Here is a 26,652-nt window from a genome sequence, read left to right on the forward strand (position 1 = left end):
ACTAAGTCTACTGCCGGCTTCCAAAGCGCAGGCGAAGAAGAAGCGGCGCAACAAACTTCACCGCAGCCTTTTCTCCAAGGACGTCAATTAACAAATATAGGTCTTAAAAATAAATAAATTATAAATAATGATCACACAGATTGAGCTAGCCCCAAAGTAAGTTCGAGACTTGTGTTATGGGATACTAACCCAACGATATTATATTTTCTAACAAATACATATATAGATAAACATCCAAGACCCGGGCCAATTCACCGCAGCCTTTTCTCCAAGGACGTCAATTAACAAATATAGGTCTTATACATATATTAAAAATTAGGAGGACAAATTTACATCATTATTTAAAATGTCAAAATTTTAATGCATAAATAAAATAAAAGCTGTATTTCCAATAAAATTAATGAAAATTGTCACACAAAAAATATATATATATATAAATAAAAAGCTAAATGTAAAATAATAAATTTATCTTAAACTTAATAAAAAACAAAAATATTATAACATGTTTTATTTCAAGAAGTCATCACCATAAACGTAATATTTAATGTAGCTGACGAACAAACAAATTCTTACACGAACATTCTAGCACATTGTGACGTCACTCCTATATGTCATTTAGTGCGGAGCGTTGGGACGAGTCGAGATATGTGTGATTTTATTTTTGTCATATCTTTGAAAGCATTGTCATTATCACAGTATTTTTTTTCACTGGTGTTTCTAGTAATATAATGGCCTTACAATAGCAATCAAATATTTATCGCTGAAGTCATGTTTCGTCGACGGAAACGCATAAATTATATTATGGAGATTCGATATAAGTCAACGTATTTCAGTGTCAAAACTTATGCAAAACACCGAGCCGCATCGTGTCTCGTAGACGCAACGTAACGTGGGGGCTACCATATAACACGTAACACGTCATTGTGTCCTCTCTTTTTTAACCCCCGACGCAAAAAGACGGGAGTTATAAGTTTGCTAAGTGTGTCTGTCAGTCTGTAGCTCATCATCCAAATCGGTATTTCGATGCGGTGGTTTCTTATTTGATAGCAAATTTTTATGAGGTTAGTTCTTAGATATGTTCGATCAAAATCGGTTCAGCCGTTGAAAGTTGTAGCGAAATTAATATTGAAAGTCGTGGTTTTTTTTTTTAATTTGTTTAACAAATAAACTTGTTTTACACGATGCGTAGACGATATTGGAAAGATATACAGTAACGAGCTACGTATGTTGGTATGTTTCGTGGTAGGTTTTCTGGCACATAATCGAACAGGACGTACCGCTCGCTCATTGGTTGGTTTAATACTCAATCAGAAAGCCACAGTTTAATCTAATTTACCCACAAAGGATAACGGATGACAGTCCTCAAGGACCGATATTGCGGAATATCACGAAATTTCAAATTAGATTTTTATATTCGCTTACTGGTTTGGGATACTGATGAATTTATCGAAGCTTTGGGTGGTTTGGAAGACTCAATATATAGATCAATCAACTTAGGATACGTTGACTATGGAAATACTTAATGACAGATTTAATCACATCACAAAAAGTGCACGACGTCGCTAGAGAAGGGAAGTGTCTCTCGCGCAAACTATTAGAAACAAATATATTAGAAACCACAATATTATTTTTGAAGACCTATCAACAGACACCCCCACACGTATGGGTCGCACGTTCTCGGGCTCAAAGAATTACTGATGTCGATTTGGAACCCTTCGATTTTGATCGTTTGACTCTGGTCAAATCGTCTCGATCGTTTGATCAGGTCTATGAAACGCCTTCTGTTAAGAACAGAGGAGGAAAGAAGACTAAAAATATCAGCGGAACGAACATCAATATCAAAATTTTAATATCAATATTTCAATAAAAAAAAATACGGGGCAAAAAGTTCCTTCGATATACAAAGCAAAGCTCGCGAGGTCTACAGCTCACAAAGCCACAAGTGATAAAGAAGTAAGCGTTTGTGAGTTTGTATGTTTGAGGCGGGTAATCTCCGAAACTTCCGAACCGGTTTCAAAAATTCTTTCACCATTACAATGGTACACTATCCATGATTGCTATAGGCTAATATTGTACTCAAAATTCCCACGGGAGCGAAGTCCCTGGCAACGTCTAGTTGTAGATATAACAATAATCCTTACATATTATAAAAACTGCAGTCCACCGCCGCGTCATATTTAGAATATCGTGTAAAGTGGTGCCCGGCCAGGCCTAATTTCCGAATAAATAATGAATAATTACGAGGATCATTTTAGAACAATCTCATTTCTATATTTAGAATAGTCGTGCAGTTCATGAACTATCGATCGTATATTTGACTTCGCTCGGCAAATCGCTGGCACGTGCGTCTCATACAAATTCTGTGATGTTAATTTACAACCAGACCAACTGTTAAATCGTTTAAACTTAGATAACTGAATAAAGCGGTGATTGTATAGTCGTGATGGTTGCCTTTGATCAATAGGTCCCATCGACAGCGAAACATGTTTGAAAAATCGTAAATCAAGAACCCAAGTACAAAATTATGTGGACAACACGATAACACACAACGGACCACATCTAATTGGATAGGAATACTCCAGTGCCTAGATTTATATAGAGAATTAATAGGCCGAGATGTTAGTAGTTTTTTATAGTTAATAGACTTAGTATCTAGGTAATGTTATAGTATTCTTCATAGTCGTATTCCTCATGGCTGAAGGTCGTGGTCATTACGTGGAATGAAACACACACAACAACTTTCTTGGCATTATTAATGGAGTGGTTTGCCATTGCCTTCTCCATTTCACACACAAGTTAATAATCAACCAGTGTGCAGGTTTCCTCAAGATGTTTCCCTTTCACCGGAAGCAAGTGGTGGCCGATGAAAACTTCTATACATAAGTCAGATTGGTATACAAACTCATGTGGCACGAGTAGGATTCGAACCTGGAATCTTTCGATCCACAGGCGGGCGTCTTAACCATTACACCGCCACCGCTTCACACCGCAATAATGTTACTATTAGTATCAATTAATTAATGTTCAAATTGTATTTATCACAAATACAATTTGAAATATGTGACAAAGTTGAAAAGAAAACATTAATCTGTCTTTTGGAAACAAGAATTTCGTTGTAATGGCGACATATTCTGACAACCGGGGTTTATAATATGACGTGAATTTATGTAAAATGTGATCGTCTTGTGTTTATGTTGTCGATGCGCCTAAAGAAATAAATAAAAATAGAAACAAACACGAGAATAGCAATCTTTTATCTTACCCTACTTGTGCCACATGAGTTTGTTAAGTCATGGATTTAGTAAGTACTTCGTACAATACTAATTAACCACGGTATAAGTAAACTGCTGTTGTCAGATTTTTATTGGGAAAGTACCCGTTGGATCTCTAAAATTAGACCCCATTCCTCCCTTTCAAAATCAAAGTACCTACATACTGGACCCCCAAAAAAAATTACCTACACAAAAGGACACATTGGACCTTCTATCATAGTCACTGTGGACCTCCAAAATCACTCTTTACCTATGCTTTAAACGCGGTTGCCAACCGGTTGGATTTCTTTAGTTGCTCATTGGCTGAATTCACAAGGGTAACTTTGTATGTTTTATGTTATAATTAAATTAGTTAAGGTCATAGATTAAATTAATTAAGTATCTGTAATGCTAGTGTACGTACTGAATAAATAAATAAATAAATAAACAAAATAGGACTTTATAATATAGAACTTAATAATATGCAGAAAACTGAAATGATATATAAGAAGTATATAAATATAGAATAACAAATACATATTCAGATAAACATCCAAGACCGGGGCCAATTAGAAAAAGATCATTTTCGACCATGACCCGACCGGGGATCGAACCCGAGACCTCTCGGTTCAGTGGCAAGTACTTTACCACTGCGCCACCGAAGTCGTCAACGAGGGAATTGATCTTTTTCAGTTTGACCTTGACGATGGATGTTTATCTAGATATGTTATAGAATATAGTATCGTTGAGTTAGTATCCCATAACACAAGTCTCGAACTTACTTTGGGGCCAGCTCAATCTTGAGGGCGTTTAGGTTATGAATAACATAATAATGTTTTGTCATACAAACTGAACGTGTGTACAAAAATTCAGCTCAATCGGTTGAAGATATCTGCTTCAAAATTGACTTTCAAGATTCTACCCGAACATTACAATATATACTCTGCAATTTATAACAGCTTTTGAAACGAGTAGGTACCAAAACTAAACAGGAACGAAGCCGCGTGTCACAGCTAGTCAAAAACGTAATATCAAAAAGTAGATTTAAGTCGAGACGATATTACAATAATAATATTAATACCGAAGCTTTATTTTCACGTCCCTTTTTCTTGGAAAAAAATACCATTTTCTTTTTTACAAAGACTTATTTGACGAATTTAAAAGCGCTTCTTTGCGTAAAAGTATTTATTTATCAGGTTCGACTGCGTTATTTCTCTTGCACTTGCTCATGTCTTATTATTGTAAATATCTCGGGGTCTAAGCAACGTATCGCGATGAAACTTATACCAGATTCTCAGTTAGACTATCCGCTATACAACTGCGAAAACCGCATCCAATTCCGTCCAGTAGTTTTCGCGTCATGCGCGAACAAAAGACAGATAAAATTCTAAAAAAAATATGTTTCAGTTTCCATTTAGTCCCTTGAAGAGCCGGCATAATTATTTTTCTTTATTATCTCCCCGAATAGTAGCTTAGAGTCTTATTAAATGTTTGTAATATATATACACATTTTCCTATACTATTATTATAAAGAGGAAGCGTTTGTGAGTTTGTATGTTTGAGGCGGATAATCTCCGAAACTATACCGAACTGATTTCAAAGATTCTTTCACCATTAGAAAGGTACATTATCCAAGATTGCAATAGGCTATATTTTATCTCAAATTTTCCTTAGGAGCGAAGCCACGTTATTGCTTATTGCTAACACTGGTGTCAGATTTTATTTAAGTCGCCTAAAGGAATCTGACATGACTTTCATGACTACTGACCGCCATTTAATGGCAAGGCACATACACACTAGGGAACTAAACTGTAAACCAGTGTGCTGGTTTCCTCACGATGTTTTCGCCAGGTATTGGTATTTGTATACCAATCTGACTCATGTGTAGTAGTTTTCATCGACCACCACTTGTTTTCGGTGAAGGAGAACATCGTGAGGAAACCAGCACACTGGTGTACAGTTTAGTTCCCTAGTGTGTATGCGACTTGCCATTAAATGGCGGTATAACTTTTTTGACATAAATTTATATTTGAAAAAATGGTAAGCCCTTCTGGCATAATAGGGACCAACACTGTTTGAATGAGTTTCTTTCGGCATTTCTTCTCAGCAGTGGTCGTTCCGAAATGCTAGTAGTTTGCAGCTTTGGTAAACATCATTTAATTTAGAATATGACGTGAAAAAGTGCCTGTGAAGGCCTAATTTCTGAATAAATGATTTGATTTCGATTTTGACATATTGACATATTTTGGTATAATTTTTTTGAGCTTGTTCGTATCCTGCTCGTGCCATATGAGCACATGGCACGAATAGGATACGAACATGAGACCTTTCGATCAACAAGCGGGCGTTTTAACCATTGGGTACCCCACCACCGCTTCATATACATCGTACATACCTCGTTAAATCTTCTGATAAGAGCTCTGACGGTGCTTTTAGTCTGTTGCGTGTGAGTGGGGGGCGCCCTCCTTATCATATGTCGCTCGCTAACAGCGCCCAACACGCCTTCACCTCCAAGATCCAAGGTAACTTGTCTTAGATAGTCAATTGGGGGCACCTGAAACAAAAACACGTTATTACGATAGATAGACTGGTATTTTAGCGGACCCTGGGCTCCGACGCCCGCTGAGGAAGCAACCGGAAATACGCTCAAACAATAGAGAGATGACGGAATATATATATATAATGTTCAAATTCAAAATTCTTTATTCATTATTGGGATAATGTACTTTGAAAAAAAATACCTAAACTGAATCTACTGCCTGTTCTACTGAGGATGGTTTTGCCCAGCAGTGGGACTGAAACAGCTTATAAAAATATTTTAAAAAGTCTACTGCTGGCTTCCAAAGCGCAGGTGAAGAAGAAGCGGCGCAACAAACTTCACCACAGCATTTTCTCCAAGGACGTCGATTAACAAATGTAGGGTAAAAGTGGAAAATTTTTTGTTGTGTTTACAAGTTTTTAATTGCAATGTATGTAAGTATTTATGTTCGGGTGGAATCTTGTAACTCAATTTTGAAGCATTTATCGGTACTAAATTTTATAACAACGTATATAGATCTAAGACCCGGGTCAATCAGAAAAAGATCATTTTCCATCACGACCCGACCGGGGATCGAAGCCGGGAGATCTCGGTTCAGAGGCAAGCACTTTACCACTGCGCCACCGAGGTCGACTTGTAAAAGCTTATGTCAAAAAAGTTATAATTCAATATCACATCGTACTAATATCGATTTAATATGTTAACAAATATATTTTCATACGTAATCTTATCGAGGAAGCTATCGAAACGGAACAATACCACTTAATATGTAACAGAAAGAGACGAATATATCTCAATACAACAAGTGTGTAAAAGAGAGCGAGTGTTTTTGATCGTGCCCAATAATTTATTCATATACCTATTAAGGGTAAGTCGATTATAGAAGGCAATTTAAATATAAATTATTTACTAAAGTGTTACTCTGCCACGTTGTTTAATAGTTCTATTTTCGACCGAAGCTTTTAACCGATTTCGAATAGGAGAGGCATCGTAGTTCTTAAATACGAAAACCAAAAAGCGTGTTGCACTCCGCGAGTGCCGGCAGAAGTGAAAACTTGAATATTAACGTTGTGCATTTTTGACATGTTATGAATTTTCACTCACGTGTCCCATTACAAAAAGTGCACAATGTCACTAAAAAAGATCTTATAATCTATACTATTATTATAAAGAGGTAAGCGTTTGTGAGTTTGTTTGTTTGAGGCGGGTAATCTCCGAAACTACCGAATCGATTTCAAAAATTCTTTCACCATTATATAGGTACATTATCCAAGATCGCTATAGGCTATATTTTATCTCAAAATTCCCGCGGGAGCGAAGCCCCGGGCAACATCTAGTATAATATAAAATTTAACGTGAAAACGTGTCTAGTCGGGTCTATTTTCAGAATAAACGGTTTTAAATTTTAAATTCTCAAACAAAAGACGTATTTCTACTTTCTTGAGCAGTCAGAACTCGGTAATAACTTATCAGTAACTTAACAGTAAGTTAGCATTAAGTTTAACAGTCGTTAATTGTCTGAATTGCTGGATTTCGGTATGATGAGTTGCTTTATTTCCATGTTGTATGTAAAGTTGACGCTTGTTTGACAAGCTGAAGCGTTTAGCCGATCGATAGACAGATTGGGACCTAATGGGGAGTTCAATGACGCAGTTAGCGCGCTCTGCCTGTGTGTATTGGTAGTGGTGATTAAGATACTCTCACCGTGATCGGTCATTAGATGGGTGACAAAAATTATCTTGCGAAGCACAGGGTTTTACGTGCCTAAAACCGATGATTTATTTGTAAGTTAGATTTTTATAGACACTTTTTCACGTCATATTTTAAACTAGCAATCCGACTTCACTCGGTTAAAAATATAAAAAATTGTAATATAATAAATTTTGGACCTTCCTCAAGAACCACACTATATATTGGTGAAAACTGCATGTGAATTCAGCGGTTGACTTAGTTTAAGTAATTTTTCGACGTCAACAAGTGATGTATATCGTCCTAAATTTAATAAAGAATTTTGCTTTTAATGTGAATTGGAAATTATACACTCGCGGTGTGTCAAGTGTCAGCTTTACCTCCCGCCTACGGTTTTGCGTAACAATTTATTACAAAGGATCAGACTGGATGTACTCCGCCTAGTTTCGTGTGATTTGTGACTAACAGCTTATAGGAACGGACGGACATACAAGTAGATGAACCAATAGCTATGTGAGTTACATTATATTGTTAAAGTCAATAACTATTTGTTCGCCGACGGGAACACAATTTATTTATTTTTTCCAAATTGTGAATATTTCAAATATGGCTTAACAGATTTTGTTGCCCCGCGAACTTAAAAATTCTATTGGCATATCCTATATACATTTTAAATTTCATGAAAATAGGACCAACGGTTCGAAAGTTATCGCGTTACAAAGATATATACAAAAAATTCATTTTTGTTCCAAGTAGAATTGTAGACATCCCGCGTGAATTTTCCACAGCAACAGTTATTTTACCTGGATTAAAGGTAACATATATATTCTCCGCACTTCAAACTACATGTATGCAAAATTTCAAGAAGATTGGTTGAGCAGATTGATCGTGAAAAGGTAACAAACAGAAAAATATGCTTTTTTTGTAAGTACTCTCTCACTCTCTTAATAGTCGTATTTCCTCATGGCTAAGGGACGTGGCAACAACTTTCTTCACACTAATAATGGAGTGGTTCGCCATTGCCTTCTCCATTTCACACATAAATTGATAATCAATCAGTTTTCTCTTGTTTCCTCACTATGTTTTCCGTCACCGGAAGCAAGAGGTGGTGTATTTAAACAACTATTATAATACATGAGTCAGATTGGTATACAAACTCGTGTGGCACGAGTAGTATTCGAACTTGAGACCTTTCGATCCACAGGCGGGCGGGTCTTAGCCATTACACCACCACCGCTTCAAGTTAGAACACAAATAAACTTGTTCACTAGTTCACTCGTATATGACCGGATTTTCTCCCTTCCAATCGATTAAACGTTGATATTTCGGTTTTTATTGTATTAATATAGCCCTTATGTACCCCACCTAAGGGCTATATATTCATGTAATAAAATATCAATTGACTATCCATAAATTCCGTCCATTAATGATACATACTTAAACCCAAACACGGAATTCGAAATAGCTTTGTTCTAGAACCCATTTGGACAATAATTAAGTTATGAGCGGACACACGAAACACGAGCCAAGTCGCTTGTAAAAGCTAGTGAATTTAATATTATAAATGCCAAAGTTAGTGAGAATGTGTAGATGTATATTTGTTACTATTTCACGAAATATCTACTGGACGGATTGTTGTGGAATTTGGCACACGGGTAGAATATAAATTGCAATAACACTTAGGGTACTTTTTAGCTACGCAGTTAGCCGTATTATAAATGCGAAAGTTTGTAAGGATGTGAACTGGGTGGTCCCGGGTTCGATCCCCGGTCGGGTCATGATGGAAAATGATCTTTTTCTGATTGGTCCGGGTCTTGGATGTTTATCTATATATGTATTTGTTATAAAATATGGTATCGTTGAGTTAGTATCCCATAACACAAGTATTTAACTTTGGGGCTAGCTCAATCTGTGTGATTTGTCCTAATATATTTATTTATTTGGTACACGGGTAGAATATAACTTGGAATAACGCATAGGGTACTTTTTATTTCGAAATTCCCACGGGAGCGAAGCCCCGGGGCGCGGCTAATTAATAATAAATTATCGTTGACTATCTCAAATTGTGAATCCAAAGGACACTTCTATTCGAATAATTATTTTCTCTCTGCAGAGCCAATCCTTATCACTGTTAAAATCGTATTGGATATATCATGTAGAATGAAATTGACCCAAAACGATTCTCAGCTTATGATTTTGTGACGACCTCGGTGGCGCCGTGGTCAAGTTCTTGCCACTGAACCGAGAGGTCCCAGGTTCGATCCCCGGTCGGGTCATGATGGAAAATGATCTTTTTCTGATTGGCCCGGGTCTTGGATGTTTATCTATATATGTATTTGTTATAAAATATAGTATCGTTGAGTTAGTATCCCATAACACAAGTCTCGAACTTACTTTGGGGCTAGCTCAATCTGTGTGATTTGTCCTAATATATTTAAAAATCAAATAGACAGCACATCAAGTTACCCCGCATGAACCTTTATGGCGCGGTAATAGCGACGAGTTTGCAATGAATTTGGTTGATATTCTGTTGTCGGCTTTTTGTATACTTTAACGTTATGAGTTCAAATTGGCTAAACTACTTTATGCTTTTCTCGCGTGAATTTCCCTCGGGAATTGTTAGGTATATTTGTACTAACAGTAATAGTACTACTTAAAACTAGATAGAACAAAATTTCAAGAAGTTTGGTTGAGTAGATAGAGCGTGAAGAGGTAACAAACAAACTTACTTTCGTATTTATAATATATTAGTTAGGATCGAAAGAGATATGATCAAAATCAAAATCAAAATCAAATCATTTATTAAGAAATTAGGCCTTCACAGGCACTTTTTCACGTCATAATCTAAATTAAATGATGTTTACCAAAGCTACAAACTACTAGTATTTCAGAACGACCACTGCTGAGAAGAAATGCCGAAAGAAACTCATTCAAACAGTGTTGGTCCCTATTATGCCAGAAGGGCTTACCATTTTTTAAATATAAATTTATGTATAATATGGCCACGGTACGTCCACGTCTAGCGTAGACCGGAAAATTATATGCCGCTCCCGCCCGGCCCTGGCCGAAGGCAAACCCAAGAAGTGCTGGCTTGATGTCGTCGAGGATGATATGCGTGACAATGGTCTGACAACTAGCGACGCCGACGCTCGTGCGAAGTGGAGACGAAGAATTACGAAAGCAGACTCTGGTCTTTCACGATTAATTGAACAAAACCGGAAAAACGAGACAGAGAGAGAGAGAGAGAGAGGGAGACATTAAAACAGATCTTTTTCACTTCATTTAACCCCCGACGCAAAAAGAGGGACGTTATAAGATTAACGTGTCTGTCTGTGGCATCGTAGCTCCCAAACGGATGAACCGATTTTCATTTAATCTTTTTTGCATCATAGATAATTTTATCCCGAGTGTTCTTAGCTATGTTTCATGAAAATCGGTTAAGCCGTTCAAAAGTTGTAGCGAAATGAATATTGAAAATCGGGTTTTTTTTTAATTTGTCCAGCAAATAAACTTGGTTTAATATTAGTCTGAATTATTTAGCAATATGATGTTGAAGACATAACACTCACTCGTCGAAGTCGGTCAAGTCGCTTTACGAACAATTTCCCCATTTTGTGTCCACAGAGTGCGAATCAATTTGTCCCGTTGACTTCTACCGGCGTAATGGGCGCGCCACAGTCTAAAATAATCGCAGTGATTCGAATCGAGTGTTTTATTAATAAGAGCCATGCCTCATTACTGCCATCTGTCAAGTTTTTCTGGAATTAGTTGAATTGAAAAAAAAAACACTAGCGCCATCTATCAATTTTTTCTCGAATTATTTTATATATTTCCTAATTTAGCCCGATAATCGATGTCATTTCAAAAAATATTTATTCAGTCTGCATGTCTGTGTTTAGGTCATATAATTACCAAATTTCACCTGATTTGGTCTAGCAGATTCAGAGAAAATTGGTTATGACATACGAACGAACATTATTTATTTTTTTTGTACGGAGCCTTAAACGAAATTATACAAACAATATGATAATTTGACACATCATCGATAAAATGTGAAATCAAAAGAGACGGTATTAAATAAGACCAGAAAATAAAATGGCACAAAATGGCACCAACCAGGCCACAGGGATAAATTCGATTTATATTAATTCTCAATCAGTACGAACTTCAAGAGCGATCAATCACGATGCGCGTCATTTCACACTCCTGAAAGAGAAGAAAAGTAATTTTTTTTCCCGCTCTCCAGGGCTACAGTGTAAAGGGGGCGCTGATCACTCACGCCACCATCACATTATTAACCCCCGATGCAAAAAGAGGGGTGTTATAAGTTTAACGTGTCGGATGAACCGATTTCCGTTTAGTTTTCTTTGTCTCATAGATAATTTTATCCCGAGTGTTCTTAGCCGTGTTTCGTGAAAATCTGTTCAGCCGTTCGAAAGTTGTAGCGAAATGAATATTGAAAGTCGGGGTTTTTTTTTTAATTTGTCTAACCAATAAACTTGTTTTCAGTTTTTTTTTCGAAGACGAACAAACACACAGCAATATTGGTTCGTTGCGTCCAAGGAACTCTGGAATAATTACGAATAACAAATGTCAAAATAATGACATTGAAAACTAGACCTATTTGCTTTGGTCATAAAGATCACATTTCCAATACCTAAAGTTTCTGAAATTGGACACGAAATTTGTAGCCATCCCTTTCTGGCAAACTGTTATTGTCGTATGCAAGAAAAGAATGTCAACATATTTTAGAGCCAAGTTTAGGACGGCTTTGGTTATTCGTAAGCATTCTAGTTAAGTATTATTAGTTGTTCGCGAACACAATACATTTTTGATCAATTTTTGACAAAATTGTGAATATTTCAAAAACGGCTTAACCGATTTTGTTGAATCACGAACTTAAAAATTCCATTGCCTGATGCCAACGGTTCGAAAGTTATCGCCTTACAAACATACATGCAAAAAATGTATTTATGCCCCTAGTAGAATGTTAGACCTTGCACGCTCGGTCAATACATTCTCACGCTGAATCTCACTGCGAGCCGAGTCGACAAATGCAAACCCGCACTTCGCCCTCTGAATTGAAACTCTGGACTGATATTTGTCTACACTGTGACATGTCGTGTTCATTACACTCTCTGAAACATCCTATGCAATAAGTGTTTAAATTTATTATACTGTACCTCCCCCCCCCCGCTCTTCCCCTTCGCCCTTCTTCCCCCCTCATCGTCTGACTTTTAAAATGTATGCCACGTGTTTTCAACTGTTATACTCGTTCGCTTCGTCCGCTTAAATGCCTTCGGGAACAGTTTTTTCTTCATATTAAAATGGGATTGGGATTATTGAAATAAAATATCCGTAGCGCATTTAAAATACACACAGCGCCATCTAGCGTTTTTATAATGAGCGCCACCTATAATAGAATACGTTAGTTTTTTGCAAATCCCACGGGAACAACAGTTTTTTCCGGTTGAAAGGTCCAAAATCCTTTGTTCGTCTCCAAATTCTTAATTATATTTGTGCGAAATTTCAAGAACAAACAAACTTACTTTCGCATTTATAATATCAAATGGGATTATACATTGCTAGTCGCAACATCGGCATACATTGTTATATTACTGATAAAAAATTATACATACATTTATATTTAAAAAATGGTGAGCCCTTCTGGCATAATAGGGACCAACACTGTTCGAATGAGTTTCTTTCGGCATTTCTTCTCAGCAGTGGTCGTTCCGAAATGTAATTTAATTTAGAATATTACGTGGAAAACTGCCTGTGAAGGCCTAATTTCTAAATAAATGATTTGATTTCTATCCTGTTAATCCTATGACTATCAAGTCATTAAATACGGAATATTCGATTGAGGTGATTTTTGTCGTGGAGATAGTTTAAGAGCTGGAAAGTGATATAATAATAGAAAGCATCTATCAATTTATTTATATTTTTACAAGCTTTTATTCAGTTTTACCTGTCCCGTTGTCTGTAATCAAATCTTGCAAGTTAAATTTCTCCTACTTCCAGTTGTCCTACAGAGTTGAAATTTCCCGCGTCGCTTCAGTATCCGTGACAATGCATTATTATGATACGCATGACCTGATGGTGCAGCCCGGATCGGCTCCAAACGAGGGAACTCTTCAACAGTTAACAGTACGGACACGATTTTTTTGTCACGCGTTAAATTCAACAAGATATCTCTGTCAACAATACAAACCTATGTCAACAAGTTTAACTGTTAGACAAATTAAAAGCCCCCAATATTCGTTTCGCTACAACTTTTGAAACATGGCTAACACTCGGGATTTAATTATCTGTGACATAAAAAAAAACGAAAAACTAAACGAAAATCGGTCTATCCGTTTGGGAGCAACGATGCCACAGACAGATACACAGATATACAGACAGACATGTCAAACTTATAACACCTTATCTTTTTGCGTCGGGGGGTTAAAAGTTTTTTGTCACGCGTTAAATTCAACAAGATATCTCTGACAACAATACAAACTTATGTCAACAAGTTTATCTTTATTTGTATCAAAATTAGTGTCCTTTCAGGCATTCTTAGAGTAGGTCGCACCACCCTATTTCGACGTAAACCTTCGACCTGCGCAGAAAAGCGCAATGTACACAAATTTGTTTAGGTCCAATGTGAAACTAATCGCTACTCGTCAGACTATTGACACGCATATCGTCCTTGACACCAAGACATGGCAAGTTAAAAGCTTGTAAACAACACACCTCTTTTCCGTAGTAGGTTTACAGCCGTATAAAGGGCTTAACTATGCCTATTATATCAAAGTACCTACGTGAAGGGTTCGAATAGGAACATTTTACGATATAACAATCCCTTTTTGCCAAATTCTGTAATACGAAAATATATATTCGGGATATATCGTTTATTAATGGTTTCGATAATAGCTTCATTTGACGACTTCCGTGGCAATCTCATCACGCCAGACTGTTACACTGGAGGTCCCGGGTTCGATTCTCGGTCAGGTTAAGATAGAAAATTACTAAATATGAAACGAAATGTTTATCTATGGTTTTCATAGTATTTTATCGATTCTTTTGATGACCTTGCCCGACTGCTACATTGGAGGTCCCGGGTTCGATTCTCGGTCAGGCCAAGATGGCAAATTATCTTTTTTAGATTGACCCTGGTCTTGGATGTTTATTTATATATGTATATGTTATAGAATATAGTATAGTTGAGTTAGTATCCCATAACACAAGTCTCGAACTTACTTTGGGGCTAGCTCAATCTGTGTGATTTGTCCAATTAAATTTATTATTTACTAGATGTTGCCCGGCGCGTCGCTCCCGTGGGAATTTTGAGATTGGTATCTAACGCATAACCTTCCAAAGGCGCATAAGGTATCGTCGACTTTTTTCTAAACGCAATAAATACAAAAATTTTCCATTTTTTTGTTTTAATGTCGTTTCTATAAATCGTTAACTCTACGTTCGATTCCGCTACATAACGCTACTGTACTACTGTCTCGTATTGCTCGGCTATTACATACAGTTAACATGTGTAGAATCACAAATTAGATTGTATTGTAAAAAAAGAAACTACGAATTACGAAAAGTCGTAGAATAAAAGTTGCTTGTTTTGATGTACCTACCCAAGTAGTCTTTAGGAGGTTATGCGTTTGATACCAGTAACCCTGTATATGTAATGCAATTTCCTTTCAAAATATACTCTCATTGATTCTCGCGTGTTCCGAGTTGTATTCGGAGCTGTGACGTAGTGAAGTGCGGGGTCAACGCAAAAAATATATCTTAGAATTTTGAAGTTCTGCCGTCCTTCCTTGGGAATACTATTGTTATGAAACTGCCTAGGCTACGTGTCTGTCTACGGGTCCTAGCGTAAACTAGAAATGATTTAAATACATTATGATTTATTTAAATGGACCTGGTATCTAAAATTATTAGTATCTTAGTGACGATAACAATCTCTATTATTTAGCGGTCGCCATGCTCGTCCGATGTCTGGAGGTCCTGGGTTCGGTTCCTAGCGCCTACAAATTTGCACTTGTCCGCGATTCTGCATGCCTACCTACCATTGTTACGGAACGATTTAAATGAAACTCAGTGCAATTTAGGAACCTAAAATAAATAAATAAATAAATAGGACAAAACACACAGACTGAGCAAGCCCCAAAAGGGACTTGTGTTATGGGATACTAACTCAATGATATTATATCTTATAACATATACATACATCGATAAACCAAGACACGCAGGCCTATCAGAAAAAGATCATTTTCCATCATGACTCGACCGGGGATCGAACCCGGGACCTCTCGGTTCAGAGGTAAGCACTTTACCACTGCGTAAAAAAGTTAAAGAGAAACCGTGTGGAAAATATTTGAAAATAAGAACAATATCTTAAATTTAGGATAACGGGAACGGTCGCTGTCCTTGACTTATTATATCGTCTGATGCTAGATTGTAAACACTTTTTTATTTTTATTTATTAATTTTTTTCACAAAAGAAAAAACCTAGACCCCGAAGCAAAAGAGGGGCGTTATAAGTTTAACGTGTCCAAACGGATGAACCGATTTTCGTTTAGTTGTTTTGTGTCATAGATAATTTTATCACGAGTGTTCTTAGCCGTGCCATTCATGAAAATCGGCTCAACCCTTCAAAAGTTGTAGCGAAATGAATATTGAAAGTCGGTTTTTTTTTAAATTTGTCTAATTGTTTATTATTTTTTGAAGACTGGTGCTTGAAATAAGAAAACAGAACAGAAAACAGGTTGAAAACAGGCTGAAAAAAAACTGAAAACAGGCTGAAAAAAGTGTTAGCTAGCTAAGAGAACTGATGTACAATATGAATGGCAATAAATGATTTGAATTGAATTGAAACAGTCACGAAAGTGCCTGTCATACAAGACACTAGGCCCCAACTCCTAGACAGACCAGCGGCGTGAGCCTGTCATACAAGGCACTAGGCCTCACCTCCTAGACAGACCAGCGGCGTGAGCCTGTCATACAAGACACTAGGCCCCACCTCCTAGACAGACCAGCGGCGTGAGCCTGTCATACAAGACACTATGCCCCACCTCCTAGACAGACCAGCGGCGTGAGCCTGTCATACAAGACACTAGGCCCCAACTCCTAGACAGACCAGCGGCGCTATTGATTTTGTACTTACATTAAAGTTAATTTAGATAAAATCAGCAATTTGAAAAAATTGCCATAAGTCTCTTTTGGTTTCTTTTAATTAATTATATTTATTTATTTATGTATATTTATATATGTACATAATATCAGTGTAAATATAAAACTTACAAATAGCAAACGAATTACAAAGGTACTAATGATTTAAACAATTTATAATGTGTTTAACGTATTGATATTATTAATAAAAAATGTTATGTCTAACTGTTGTTTAAATAAATCTGCCCAGTCCAGCATACAGTTACATATGAAGTCATTGTCTAATAGGTATTGAGAGGTAAAATTGCTTTCGTAAGAGCGACCTTCCCTATAAGGGCGTTTAACATTGTTTATGAGAATAACCCAATCCTCTCAAATTCCGACTATAGAGGGAGCTTTAAGATTAAGCTGTATCAAGTTGTGTACGCACACGTACGTACCTACACTTCATTTTTAACCCCCGATGCAAAAAGAAAAGTGTTACAAGTTTGCCGCTAAGTGTGTATATCTGTCTGTGTACGTGGCACCGTACCTCATCAACGGGTGAACCAATTTGGATGCGATTTTTTTATTTGATAGCCAATTTTTTTGCGGTGCTTCTTTGATATGTTTGATCAAAATCGGTTCGGCCGTTCAAAAGTTGTAGCGAAATTAATATTGAAAGTCGTGTATTAAGTCGTGTGTCGTGTATTGAAAGCCGAAAGTATTGTATTTTTTAATTTGTCTAATAAATAAACAAATAAAAAGTGCTACATTGTTGTATGTTTTCACAAACGAATGCTTACATAATGAAAGAATTAATAAAGCACTCTAAAATAAACGTTTTAATCGACACAGCAAAAGGCTTCAAAGCTTTTGTGTATCTAACATACAGTGCTGTACTCTGGCGGGATAAATGTGCAGTAATACTCCCTATTCCAGCTAAATATTCTCTCTCTGGTTTCGACCGCTGCGACCGCGCTGTCTTTAAGATCCGTCAATTTTCATGTGGTAGGAACATGGAATTAGTAGGTTACTATTGTTATATACTATTGTTATTAAATCCTTACTAAATCCATCCAGGAATCATTTCCAAAATCATTCATAAAATTGACATTGGCGACCTCGGTGGCGCAGTGGTAAAGTTCTTGCCACTGAACCGAGAGGTCAATACAAAACCCTTCATTTACAACAAGACATTGCCCGGGGCTTCGCTCCCGTGGTAATTTTGAGATAAAGTATAGCCTATAGCAATCTTGGATAATGTTCTTTACTAATGGTGAAAGAATTTTTGAAATCGGTTCGGTAGTTTTGGAGATTACCCGCCTCAAACATACAAACTCACAAAGTCACAAACTCACAAACGCCTACCTCTTTATAATAATAGTATATGAGTCGCTTCCCGCTGTCTGTCTGTCCCTATGTATGCTCAGATTTTTCAAACTACGCTACGTATTTTTAGGCGGTTTTTTGTAATAGACAATGTGATTCTTAGTACGTGTATAATGTATTCAAATCAAATCATTTTATTCACAAATAAGATATACACATGCAACTCTTATATCAATTAAAATTAAAAGCATTACTAAATTTAGGTCATATTTTTAAACAGTCCCTTTGTTATTTATCCACTCGACGACCTCGGTGGCGCAGTGGTAAAGTGCTAGCCACAGAACCGAGAGGTCCCGGGTTCGATCCCCGGTCGGGTCATGATGGAAAATGATCTTTTTCTGATTGATCCGGGTCTTGGATGTTTATCTATATATGTATTTGTTATAAAATATAGTATCGTTGTGTTAGTATCCCATAACACAAGTCTCGAACTTACTTTGGGACCAGCTCAATCTGTGTGATTTGTCCTAATTTATTATATTATTATTACATTACCACAGCACAAATTAATTATTTTAAAGTCAGTAAATTAATTTTCATGTTTATTAAATTAGGTATAATGACAGGGCGGTCGTAACGCTTTGTGAACTACATCACATGTTAGCGTTGATTGTGTAGGGTAAAACACGGGTTTAAGATTACAACGTACCTGGTAAAACAATTGGTATTCTGTGTCGGTTAGTCTGAGAGCCACCTCTTCGGGAAAGTGCAGTAGACTCCTCAGAGCCGTCAGCTCCTCATAGCTGGAATCCTCTGGTATCGGTGCTGAGGACAGAAAGAATCACAATCTAAATTTGCACTATGCATAGCTGTGCACGGAAATGATATTTTTGACACGCATCAAATGCAATAAAATCTCTCTGACATTAATAAAAGCTTGTGTCAAGAACATTATTATTTAAAAATAACCATATTTTCTTGCTTGTAACAGTGGGGTATGTTGATTATATAAATACTGTACGACGGCGTGAGACGAAAGAGATGAATTAATTCAGCAGAACTGGCACGGTCTCGACAGCTCAGTGGTCAAGAGCGCTGTCCCGGATAGACAGGGGCGCGGGTTCAATTCCCGCTCGATTACAGAATTTTTTCATCTAATTATTATTTTCAATAATAAGTTAAAAAGCATGTGTGTCATGTATATATAACAAATTCATTTAAACATTATAATAAAAAAAAAACTCATTAAATTTAAAATTCATATGTTTCTATACAAACTTTACAAACCACATTGCGAACAATCCCGTCTCATACAAAACTTTCGTATTTATTGTCGAAACGTTACAAAACGCCGTGTTAGTTTTCAACAGTTTTAAATTTGACTGATGCACGTTAAATATTAACAATATTTGTAAGTCTTTAAAGACACAGAGCATAGCATACCCACTAATTTATTTCAACTGTATTTTTAATGTACCTATATCTCACAAATAAATATTCTTATTCTTAGTTTTACCCGGTTAAATTGTAGTAACTTAAATTGGGACCAGGTTTAATTAAAAAAAGGTAAATCGGTTCACCCGTACAAAAGTTGTATCTAACAAATTTTAACAATCGGGGGCGAATAATGTATATGGTATACATAATGTTACTACACTATAGTGTAAATAGTGTAAATAGTGTAAATAGTGTAAATAGTGTAAATAGTGTAAATAGTGTAAATAGTGTAAATAGTGTAAATAGTGTAAATAGTGTAAATAGTGTAAATAGTGTAAATAGTGTAAATAGTGTAAATAGTGTAAATAGTGTAAATAGTGTAAATAGTGTAAATAGTGTAAATAGTGTAAATAGTGTAAATAGTGTAAATAGTGTAGACACTCACCCTCGTCATTCTCAATGTCGTGCCCCGCCGTGCCTCCACTTCGGCTACAACCACTTTCTATCATCTCAAGCAATTAATAAGATATAAAATTATTTCTATAACTGTACACTATATACAAGGAGTTTTCTATATATTTCTATCTCTACAACGCTGTGTTATTTTAAATCTCATCATCACGACACTTCTCGGCGGTTCTGTGTCAACTCGCGGGCGGCCATTTTGGATTTTTCAATCTGTAACAAATAGAAAAAATCTTTATATAGACAGGTACGCTATTTAAACGTAGAAGTAATATTTCAGGCTCAGGAATAACACATTCAGTCAATCTTTGCGTGTTTTCGGTTACATTCAGGGTTATGACGCCGCGACACCCAGGTTGGATGTAAAAAGAACCGGAATTTTCGTAAAGATTTGGCTATGATTTTTACAACCGACCATCTGCCTGACGTCAATCCTCATTGGGAATGATATTGTTGCCAATCAATTGCCAAAACTATGTGTCCCTTAGTCGCCTCGTACGACATCCACGTGAGGATATGGAGTGGTCGTTATCTAAGGCGGAATAATAATCCATAATATAAGGTTCGTACCTATATTAGTTCGTATTCAAAAGCTCAGACCATGACAGATTTAATTCACTTCCTATGTTAATGGTATAGGGTTGAAGCATGTAAACATTTTCCTGACATGTTTATTACATATATTTTGACATTTACTTGTAAAACATATACGTGATTTGTGATCTTCAAGTGTCTGAAAGTAACATAGGTATATATTATGTTAGATTATGGAGATCGAGTATGTCATGCACATTCAAATGGTCAAACCGGTAGCGGCGTCTTGGATCGGGTCGGGAGGCTCCCTCTATTGTGGTTGAGCTTCGCGATGGCTGACTCACGCGTCAACTCGTGAACGGGTGCTCCGGTGCTGCCGGGGGGAACTGGTCAGCTCGATCTTTTATTATTTTTTTTTGTTTGGTTAATTATACATATATTATATATATATATATATATATATACCGGCTTCCTTTCATCAGCACTTGATCACAATCATAATATGTTTATATACCTTTTGACCATATACTTTATTGTCTGCTTACACATTGTTATATTACTGATAAAAAAAATATATACATTTATATTTAAAAAATGGTAAGCCTTTCTGGCATAATAGGGACCAACACTGTTTGAATGAGTTTCTTTCGGCATTTCATCATAAATTTGTAAATACAATGTAGTATAACAATAAAAGCTAAATTTAGATTTACCTAAAATTATTCTATTTATGTACTTTCCGTCATATTTACATAATTACACTGCACTAGTACATTAGTCTCCTATCTAGTCTTAATGTTTGCTGTTGTGTGTTTCTGTTTCCGTACATGACACCGTGACGACCTCGGTGGCGCAGTGGTAAGGTTCTTGCCACTGAACCGAGAGGTCCCGGGTTCGATCCCCGGTCGGGTCATGATGGAAAATGATCTTTTTCTGATTGGCCCGGGTCTTGGACGTTTATCTATATATGTATTTATTATAAAATATAGTATCGTTGAGTTAGTATCCCATGACACAAGTCTCGAACTTACTTTGGGGCCAGCTCAATCTGTGTGATTTGTCCCATTATATTTATATTTATATTATTATATTTATATTAACTTGTTTATTTTGCCACCATACCTACTTTTGTACTTGGTTCCCGCTGAAAATCAGCGCCTTGTCTCGATACCACGGCACCGTGCTGAGCTGGTCGCCATTTCGGTTGACATATTGTATTTGATCTATATTCGATACTCTTTTGTACTTTACCTTTAAGTGTTAATTGTTTAATGTTTGAATTCTATGTGTTTGCTGAATAAATTATTTATTTCTTTCATGAAAATTAACACTACTTTAACAAATAAATTTAAGACTAATTAAATAAAATTAGTATAAATAAAAAAATTGAGTCTAAATTGCCATGGTCGTGTGGTAGACTCCCCAAAAGGCTGGTGACATTCCCTCTTTGGATGGAATAATTGGTCATAAAAATAACAAATCTATAATATTATTATAAAGAGTTAAGCGTTTGTCAGTTACAAACTCAGATTTGAGGGGGATAATCTCCGTAACTGCCGAACCGATTTCAAAAATTCTTTCACCATTAGAAAGTTACATTATTTAAGATTGCTATAGGCTATATTTTATCTAAAGATTCCCACGGGAGCGAAGCCCCGGGCAACAATCTAGAATTATTAATAAAATATTAATAATTGATTGTCAACCCTACATTCAAAACAGAATAGAAATTGATCGGTCCTTTAGAAAATTATTGGAGCGTGGACACGTCGAGTTGATTAGTTCCTGAATCTGAAGATCCGAGATCTGAAGTTGGGTGTGCACGGTCGATTGACCCTGGATGCTCTCTTTGTCGTGAGTTTCCAGTTATATTCACGGGCGTTACGCCTACGGGAATCGCGTACTTTCGGGATAAAAAGTACCCTATATATTAATCCAAGGTGTTGCCTTAACAAATTGACGATCTCGGTGGCGCAGTGGTAAGGTTATTGCCACTGAACCGAGAGGTCCCGGGTTTGATCCCCGGTCGGGTCATGATGGAAAATGATCTTTTTCTGATTGGCCCGGGTCTTGGATGTTTATCTATATATGTATTTGTTATAAAATATAGTATTGTTGAGTTAGTATCCCATAACACAAGTCTCGAACTTACTTTGGGGCTAGCTCAATCTGTGTGATTTGTCCTAATATATTTATTATTTATTGAAAATGAATTCAATATCTTGAAGAAAATGTATGGGACAATATTATAAAGGCGAAAGTTTATTATAATAACTAACGGCCCGTCCCGGTATCGCTCGGATAATAACATAAAAAATTTCACCTCTTAACCTTCATCAGAAATTACTCTATCTATTGGTGAAAACCGCATGAAAATACGTGCAGAAGTTTTCGAGTTAATCGCGTTAAAAGGTACATCATTCAAGATTGCTATAGGCTATATTTTAACTCGAAATTCTCACGTGAGCGAAACCCGGTGGGCACCATCTAGTTATTCATAAATTAGGTTACAATGTCTAGATTGTTGCGCGTCAAAGGACGTCGTCGTGAGGGAGGACGACAAAGCGCAATGTTACAACAGTATTTTATTATACTAGATGTTGCCCTGAGCTTCGCTCCCGTGGGAATTTTAAAATATTGCCTATAGCAATCTTGGATAACGTAACTTTCTAATGGTGAAAGAATTTTTGAAATCGGTTCAGTAGTTTCGAAGATTACCCGCCTCAAACATACAAACTCACAAACGCTTACCTCTTTATAATAATAGTATATATAGATATGGCTTTCAAAGTGTTGAAAAATACTTCACCTTCCAGGCGAGTAACAGGTGCGCGTCAGTTCTAGTAACGAGTATATCATTTGTGATATTTTTCATGGAACAGGTTTCTTGGAATCGTTGACTTCGTTTTGAATGATCTTTTATACAGAATGTTTGGTACCGCCTTAATAGGACCATTCCATATCATTTCTTAGATATGGTATATTAGCTTTTGTCCGCGGCTTCGCCCGCGTTTATATCGTGCGTCCGCTCATAACTTATTATTGTAAATATCACGGGTTCTAAGCAACGTATCGCGTTGAAACCTATACCAGATTTTTAATTAGACCATTCGCTATACAAAACTCCGTCCGGTTGTTTTTGCGTTAATCACGGACAGACAGACGCGAAGGGGGGGTACTTTTTTCTAATATACAAGGATAAAGAATATTACACACACAACCGAAATAGCATGAAAAGAGAACAATACGCACGGTTTCCGAGAAAAAGGTAATAAATCGTATTACGAAATATTTTACAAGTTCGATACATGATATCATCAACAAACCCGTGTGATATATAATTGTGTGGAGTTTATTACGTCTTCAGCTGCCAAAGTAATAAGATTTTCGAAGTGAAATCTTCTTTAGCGACGTTGTGCACTTTTTGTGATGGGTAGAAAATGTTAAACTCGCGTCAGGACACGCGTGAGCCTGAGGGCGAAGTGCGGGTTATCATTTTCACTTCTCACCATCGAATCGATTCGAAATGAGACACAGCGAACCAATCACAATGCGCCATTGTGACGCAACGACAACCACACTGCAATGTACGCTAACGCGCACTTCGTCCACTGATCGAAAATTCGTAAGACGTAAAAAAATGCACAACGTTAATATTCAAGTTTTCACTTCTGCCGGCGCTCGCGGAGTGCAACCCGTTTTTTTTTTTTTTTGACAAAAATGCCATTTTTACACAAGGCTTTATTATTATCAGATAGATTTAGTGGGTGATTGTGTAATTCCCTGAATGTATTGTCATCCAAACTAAACATGAATACAAAATTTCAGTTCAATCGGTTGAAGATATCTGCTTCAAAATTGACTTGCAAGATTCCACCCAAACAAACATACATTATTATTCTCATATGTACAAAAAATCATACACACCTTCAAGCTAAAGACGGGAAAAGACCATACATTCAAATTCACATGGGCGGAGCCACGGGCTGAAGCTAGTAAAATTATAATTTAATCTAGCTTATTCCCGTGGCTTCGCCCGCGTGATTTTCTGGGTTTCCACATATAAACTTTTAACCCCCTTTTTATCCCCTTAGAGGATGAATTTTGAAAAATCATTTCTTATTGCACCGTTAGACCACTTAAAGAACCCACGTGTTAAATTTGAAGTTTCTAGAACCAGCGGTTTGGGCTGTGCGTCAATATGTCAGTCAGTCATTCGGTGTCTTCTTTTTTATATGTACTTGTTGATCGTGAGCGTATGGTGGCTGTCAAATCCCATTCCACATGCGTAAATCACATTAATTTAAAACTCGAATCACCCCATCAATTACTTTTATTTTTGGCGTAAAAAATACACGGGCAGCTTTGACATAAATACGCCCAAAAAAATGGAACATTTTTACGATCGTAAATCTGTCAGACGATTTTTAGAAGAATGAGTATTGTATACAGATATAGGGTGCTATGTAAGGCGTGGTTAATTCTTTTATTTAACCTTAGAACCTTTATCCTTCCTTCTGTCTGCAGTTAGCGATAAACTCAAAAAAACAATTGCACGGATTTCCAAGCGATTTTCACCAATAGATAGCGTGATTCCTGAGGAAAGTTTAAGTGGTGTGTGTATTATGTTTCTACCCGAGCGATTGTATAAAAGCAATCTACTTTCGATTAATAAACTACTTTCTCATTTTTCTGGTTGCTGCTATCTAATAAAAATTAGCTGCGCCCCGGGGCTTCGCTCCCTTGGGAATTTCGGGATACAAAGTACCCTATCCGTTGTTCCAGTTTATTTTCTACCCGTGTACTAAATTTCATAAAAATCGTACCAATACATAATGCGTGAAGAGGTAACAAACAAACTTACTTTCGCATTTATAATATTAGTTGGGATTAGACCTTCACAGGCACTTTTACATGTCAATTAAATATATATAAATATCTAATATATTTATTAATAGACAAGTCACACAGATTGAGCCGGCCCCAAAGTAAGTTCGAGACTTGTGTTATGGGATACTAACTCAACGATACTATATTTTATAACAAATACATATATAGATAAACATCCAAGACCCGGGCCAATAAGAAAAAGATCATTTTCCATCATGACCCGACCGAGGTTGTCAATTTTTATATTAAATAGAAATTCCTTACAAGCTACAAATTACTGGCTCGGCTCGGCTCTGCTTGAAAAAACATTACAATTTTAAAGATCCAGCTGTGATTTTTCGACCGGCTGCCGTTAACCCTCCTTGGGAATGGCTATTGTTGCTTATAAGTGTCCATTCGTCGCTACATCTACGGGAAGGTATGGAGTGACACGGCACCATGTGATAACTCGACCATGCAAAACCTACTAATCGAATTTCGATAGAATTTGTTTGTTTATTTTTTTTATTGTAAAAATAACACATGTTAAAAATAAATATATAATAAGAAGGAATACAATGACGGATTTATCCCACGTAGGAATCTCTTCTAGAATTCTTACGTAGTTTTTTTTTGTTATTTGCTTCAAAACATCACATTACATTAATATTGGGGTTCTTTTAAATCCGTACACGATGGCGTTACAGAAACAAATTACCTTTTTATCAGCGTAAAAAGCGCAAAACGTAAAAGCTCCAGATAGCGACCCCTGAAAGCTGGATGTCGGTCGGAACTTTACGTCCACAAGCTTTAAATATATTTTCTTTCTCAAACAATGAACTTTCAGAGTTAAAAGCTGGACTTTTGCCGAGCTTTGTTTGCTCCGTTGATTTTGTATGAAATCGAATCCAATTTGATGAATTCAAATTATATTAACTAACTTTTCCCGCGGATTCACCCGCGTGTGCCCCCATCGTTAAACGTATAATTGTCGTAGACAGTCTACGAAAGCGTAGCAATGTTGTAGACAGTCTACGAAAGCGTAGCAATGTCGTAGACAGTCTACGAAAGCGTAGCAATGTCGTAGACAGTCTACGAAAGCGTAGCAATGTCGTAGACAGTCTACGAACGCGTAGCAATGTCGTAGACAGTCTACGAACGCGTAGCAATGACGTAGACAGTCTACGAAAGCGTAGCAATGTTGTAGACAGTCTACGATAGCGTAGCAATGTCGTAGACAGTCTTCGAAAGCGTAGCAATGTCGTAGACAGTCTACGAAAGCGTAGCAATGAGTCAAATTGGTATACAAACTCATGTGGCACGAGTGGGATTCAAATCTTACTTGCAAATGCAAGTGGAAGTACTCGTGCCACATGAGTTTGTATACCAATT

The 26,652-nt window shown here is 36.7% G+C and overlaps 1 protein-coding gene across 3 annotated transcripts in view; it reads right to left on the minus strand.

Annotated features, from left to right (window-relative positions):
- Positions 1-26,652, minus strand: part of LOC128682482 (1-phosphatidylinositol 4,5-bisphosphate phosphodiesterase epsilon-1-like) — a 157,097-nt gene that overhangs the window by 89,863 nt on the left and 40,582 nt on the right. For all 3 annotated transcript variants that reach the window (XM_053767183.2, XM_053767181.2, XM_053767182.2), the window contains exons 3-5: positions 19,838-20,070; positions 18,665-18,780; positions 5,647-5,805 (exon numbers count right to left, since the gene is read on the minus strand). In XM_053767183.2, coding sequence (XP_053623158.1) covers positions 5,647-5,805; positions 18,665-18,780; positions 19,838-19,901 — 339 coding nt within the window. In that variant the 5' untranslated portion in view covers positions 19,902-20,070. The remainder of the gene's footprint in view (positions 1-5,646; positions 5,806-18,664; positions 18,781-19,837; positions 20,071-26,652) is intronic.

Source organism: Plodia interpunctella, chromosome 30 (assembly GCF_027563975.2).
Source record: "Plodia interpunctella isolate USDA-ARS_2022_Savannah chromosome 30, ilPloInte3.2, whole genome shotgun sequence".
Classification (NCBI taxonomy): Eukaryota; Metazoa; Arthropoda; class Insecta; order Lepidoptera; family Pyralidae; genus Plodia; species Plodia interpunctella.